This window comes from Lycium barbarum, chromosome 3 (assembly GCF_019175385.1).
Source record: "Lycium barbarum isolate Lr01 chromosome 3, ASM1917538v2, whole genome shotgun sequence".
Lineage (NCBI taxonomy): Eukaryota > Viridiplantae > Streptophyta > Magnoliopsida > Solanales > Solanaceae > Lycium > Lycium barbarum.
In genome coordinates this window covers 142487183-142492567 of record NC_083339.1, presented here as the reverse complement: position 1 = coordinate 142492567, position 5385 = coordinate 142487183, and the positions used below count along the sequence as shown (strand labels likewise).

Genomic DNA, 5385 nt, shown 5'->3' with positions numbered 1-5385 from the left:
AAATAGTCTTTATGAGGGGCCTTGTGCTCCTAACTCTACCGTTGGATGTCAATCGCATTCAAGACTTTCACTGAAACTACTGCAAGCCAAGTGGATACCACACATGAACGTTTGTTTCGGAGACACGAGACAAATTTACAAAGAAGTTATCCTGCAAGTCATCACAGGACTTTCTAACGTATCCTAGTGATTGGTATCCTCATGATCCTTTGTCAATGCTTCTTCATAAAGTTATATAAACTTATAGGTAACCCTTTTATTATTATGTTCCATCAAGGTAAATTGTTTAGCTAAACAACTTTTTTTTTTTTTTTTTTTGTTCCGAATGGCACAAGGGTCTTGTCCTTTGGCATTGCTTTGCACATCTAGTTAGTCGGATCCCATAGCGGGTACAAAACACCAGGTGAAAAACCAAAAACATTTTACATCGCACGCACCAGTTACATCTTTAGATAATGAGGATCCAAGCCATTACGATCGGTGGTTGGTCTTCATAATATTCATCTTTACGTTCTGAAGTTAATTTAGCTGCCTATGTAGCTCTTCTAATTAGACCCAATAAGATGTTTACAAAATTCACTAAAAAGCTCTTATCATCTCCCTTCCACTGCTCCCTTTAGCTGATCCATTAACAGATGTGCCACTGATTTATATCCCATCTTTCTAGCTGTTTTATCCAAAGATCCAACAAGAAATTAGAAAAACTCTCAGGGCACACTATTATAACAACAGATACGAACAAACAAAACCTCAAGTAAACTAGTTACGACATACAAACCTCTGTATATAGTGTCCCTCTCAGTTGGAGCCATCTTTCGCTTCTCTAGGCAATTTCGGCTAAAAAAAACATAAAAACGCACGAGCAAGAAAAAACCCAAATGATATTTGCCAGTGTCAGTACCAAAGAACTTTCATAAGCACCTAGTCTTGTTCTATGTAAACACTACGTACCTGTTACATATCCAATATGGATTGATGCCTTTTTCTTCAGTGCAATGAGGACATATCCATTCTTTATTTGCTCTCACCTCCGACAGTTCTATCACACATTTTCATAGTTTTTAGTAATTATCAACATTCATAAGCGACAAAGCACACAATGCTATGCCTTTTATTAATAAGAACAAAAGAGTAACAGATAGTTAGACATGACAATGCCTCATGGGTGACTTTCTGTTTCTAAAACGCATAGCTATTGCCTCACCTTCACCATAGCGGCTATTAAGACATCTTCGGCAAAAAATACCACTGCTAGAATGACAAATTGAACAATCTGTCTGGCCTGTATGGAAATTTTAGACTCATCAGTCTGCCAGCAAACTAGTTTACGAGAAAAGAGAAGTGCTTCGTAAGACCAACCTAAGCAAGGCTGATCCATGTCCAAATCACCACAACGTTTACAATCTTCTTCACCACACAATTTCTTTTCTCTGCATTAGCATTCACAAATTATCATTTTCAAATCATTCTCGTGTGTGAAATGAGCAGTTGTATTGTACCAGGGACAAGCTTAGTGGTGTGGGGCAGGTCAAAATCTCAAATTAATAAACCGGTTGGACTAAGATGGGTAAAATAACATGTCATAACCCAACCGCTGAAGCGGGAGCAGACATGGCATGTAAACTCAAGCTCAAAATGCTTGAATAATAGTAAAAACCAAGCCTAAGGGACCGTCTTGAGGGAAAAAGAATACTAACAATTTGCTCAGTCAGTCAATTCATCAAACAAAAACTGTGACTTGCAAAATGAGAGGGAAAAAGGTTTAGCAAGGGTATTGAAAGAAGAACATTAAGAGAAGGAGTGTAAAACCTGCAGAAGTGACAGCGAACACACAGTTTCAAAGCAGTGCAACGCCGAGCCAAAGCTTCCGGTGAAGGGTGCGCTGTTAAAAATCCACAATCTCCGTAAAAAAGCAATATAAAAAACAACAACATACCCAACATCATCCCACAAGTGGGGTTTGAAGAGGGTAGGATGTACGCAGACCTTATCCCTACCTTTATGGGGGTAGAGAGACCATTTCCGAAGCAGGATTATAAGAAATGAAACATCAAACTAGCAAGATACAACAGTAATGCATCAAATGATAGTAATACACATCAAAACAGATGAGACTACGCAATAATTGAATACTACTACCATCGTGTTATAAACCAAATAGGAGAGCTCAACCCAAAAGGCTAGCTTGATAGGTGGAAGAGCACATTTAGCCAATAAACCCATTAACATTTGTTTCTTTAACCGATGAGGGAAAATTGACACATAACAAAACAGCACCCTCCGCATCCGTTCGAGGCCCCCGACGAACACTGTCATACCGGCGTCACCATCCAAGGCATGAAGGGCTGTGGGTGGCTCTGATACCAATGTTATAGACCAAACAGGAATATGCCACAATTTTAAAAATATTAATCGATTTATTAGGAAAACTAACATGGAAGGTATTACAATTATGTTACATGACAAGGTATTTATAGTTCAAATAGGAACGGATTTATATATGGCACAATCTTAATTGATTTCAAACTCTTAACTATTTAGGACTTCTTATATAATTGATTTTAAATTCTTAAATATTAGGAAAATAGTAAAATGACTTTTTTTATCTATTGCAGAATCTTTTAATGAAGGACAAAAAGTTCAATCAATATTTCTAAAGCCCTTCGTGCTTTGAATATAATATAGACTAGTCTAATAGGTGGGATAGCTCAACAACAACAACAACAACAACAACAACCCAGTGAAATCCCACATCTTGGGGTCTGGGGAGGGTATAATGTACGCAGACCTTACTCCTACCAAGGTAGGATGGCTGTTTCCGAGAGACCCTCGGCTCAATAGAAGCATAAAAAGGGGGTCAGATAAGGTTAAAAGATTTAAAACGATATTGCAATGAAATAATGCAAGCGACACAGTAAAACAGGATAATCAAGGAATTCAAAGCGATATGGAAATGCAAATCACGAAAGCGGCACAGATAAAATAGAGTAATCAAAGTACAGAAAGTAGCAAATAATAACATAAATCAAAGCACAAGAAATTATAATGCGCTAATGCGCCTACTAATAAGGAAAGATAACGAGACTTATATACTAGCCTTCTACCCTAATGTGGGTCCTCCACACCTTCCTATCTAAGGTCATGTCCTCGGTAAGCTGTAACTGCGTCATGTCCTGTCTAATCACCTCTCCCCAATATTTCTTTGGCCTACCCCTACCTCTTCTGAAACCATCCATGGCTAACCTCTCACACCTCCGCACTGGGGCATCTATGTCTCTCCTCTTCACATGCCCAAACCATCTTAGTCGCATTTCCCGCATCTTGTCTTCCACCGAGGCCACTCCCACCTTATCCCGAATAGCCTCATTTCTAATCCTGTCGCTCCTAGTGTGCCCACACATCCATCTCAACATTCTCATCTCGGCAACTTTCATCTTTTGAACGTGAGAGATCTTAACTGGCCAATTGACATTTAACCTATAAACCCATTAACATTTTTTTTGAGGGACAATTGACACACAACACAAAGAAACACAGCTAAAAAATGAGACATTCTCATGTCAAAAATACACACTAGTCAAAAATGAGAAAATTGAAGATAAAAATACAGACATGGTGGTGGTGGAGAGATGCCTCTCAATCGATTGGAACAACGCAAAGGGGCAGAGAAGTAGTCCACTTTGTTCCAAGGTCTCTTCGCCGATTGTGCTCTAGCTCGAAGCTCTGCGATGGTTTTTTGAATTCCAAGACTGGCCATTCTAGCCTGTACAGTAAGTACCTATGAAAATCAGCTGATTTGGAATAAGCATTTACATAAAATTGAGAGAGAGAACTGAGAAGAGCACCTTGTTTTCCAAGATTCGAGCGTTTCGGAGCTCTTCATACTCAGTTTTCACTTCTAGCGATGCGTTTGGGAGTTCTTGATGCTCAGTTTTCACTTCCAGCGATGCGTTTGGGAGTTCTTGATACTCAGTTTCCACTTCTAGCGATCCCATTATGGCCTTCTAGGGTTTCAATGCAGATTTTCCCGCGTCTTTTCTTCTAATGTTTACCCTGGTCAAAGGCTGAGGTTTTTACATGGACGATGATTTATTTATTTTTGGGTTTACTTCGTTGGTTAAATATATATTCAGTTAGTCAAATACTTCCTCTTACCTAAAGTTATTAAATATAACCCTACATCCGTGAAAATACTCAAATCAGATGAAATTAACTATTTCACTTAAAAAAATCATGCCCCATAATTTTAACCCGACCCGACTCACTGAAAAATTAAAATCCAACCATTCAATCTCTAACACCTCACTAATGGCCACCGAAGAGTCCGATAATAATACCGTCAAAATCAATACATTCATTACTCATATGCTTGAAACAATTAGAACCACTTCTTCCATTGATTTGTTCATCTCGTTATTGTAATGAGTGGAGAATGCTAACATAAATCTTCAGACAAATTTTCACAAAGATCGAAAAATTTCACCAAAAAATGGAACCAAAAAAACCGTCACAAACTTCATGCACATCATCACCCTTCCAGAACCTTCCATTTTCTTCATCATCTTCTCTTCTCAAAGACATTTCCAATTCCAATTTCAAAACTCCCAAAAATCATTCACGAAAAAACAAAATTTCACTTCTTTTTCTCCTTCTCCGTATAGCCAGCTGGAATTTTTCACCGCCTCGAAGACCACACCGGTATCCTCCGTCCAACGCCTCCACGGTGGAAGCATAATAAAGTTGAGTGTTGCTCGTAGATTAAAGGTGTTTGAGCTCGAACAATCAAAATCAGCACAAATTTGTGGGTCGGGTCAGGTTAAAATTATGGGGCATGAGTTTTTTAAGTTAAATGGTTAATTTCATCTAATTTGGGCATTTCCATCCATGTAGGGGTATATTTAACAACTTTAGCTAACAGAGGGGTATATATAGGTACTTTGACTAAGGGGTATATTTGACCCTTTTCCCTTTATTTTTTAAACAAATACTCCTTCCGTCCGATAATAAGTGTCACATTAACAAAAAACATGTATATTGAGAAATCAATAATGTAATGTAAAGTTTACCAAATTACCCCTTTATAATAAAAATAAATTACTTTTACCTTTTGATTAGAGCATACACAGGAAGTAAACCTTTTGACATAGAGAATCCCACAATACCAAGTTATTATGTGGCTTTTCTAATCATCATTTAGATATTACTTTATTAAGGGTAGAATTGGAAAAAACTAGCCAATTTATGTCTTGATTTTCTAAGGTGACACTTATTATGGGACAAAAAAATTTGGCCAAGGTGACACTTATTATGGGACGGATGGAGTATAAGCCAACTAATATAGCTTGTTTGGCTAAGCTTTTGGAAGCGAAGAATACCTTTTTTTTT

General features: G+C 37.9%; 1 protein-coding gene across 2 annotated transcripts; it reads right to left on the bottom strand.

Annotated features, from left to right (window-relative positions):
• Nucleotides 1–326: 326 nt before the first annotated feature.
• LOC132633178 (uncharacterized) lies at nucleotides 327–4104 on the bottom strand. Of its 2 annotated transcripts, none has more exons than XM_060349420.1 (8): nucleotides 3846–4104; nucleotides 3613–3778; nucleotides 1810–1882; nucleotides 1360–1430; nucleotides 1205–1282; nucleotides 952–1039; nucleotides 779–837; nucleotides 327–667 (listed from the first exon to the last, which is right to left on the bottom strand). In XM_060349420.1, the coding sequence occupies exons 1-8, from the start codon at nucleotides 3993–3995 to the stop codon at nucleotides 594–596; spliced, it is 759 nt and encodes a 252-aa protein (XP_060205403.1). In that variant the 5' UTR covers nucleotides 3996–4104; the 3' UTR covers nucleotides 327–593. The 2 variants fall into 2 exon arrangements, with proteins under 2 accessions (XP_060205403.1, XP_060205404.1); XM_060349421.1 differs by having other exon boundaries at nucleotides 3613–3763; nucleotides 3846–4102.
• Nucleotides 4105–5385: the final 1281 nt, after the last annotated feature.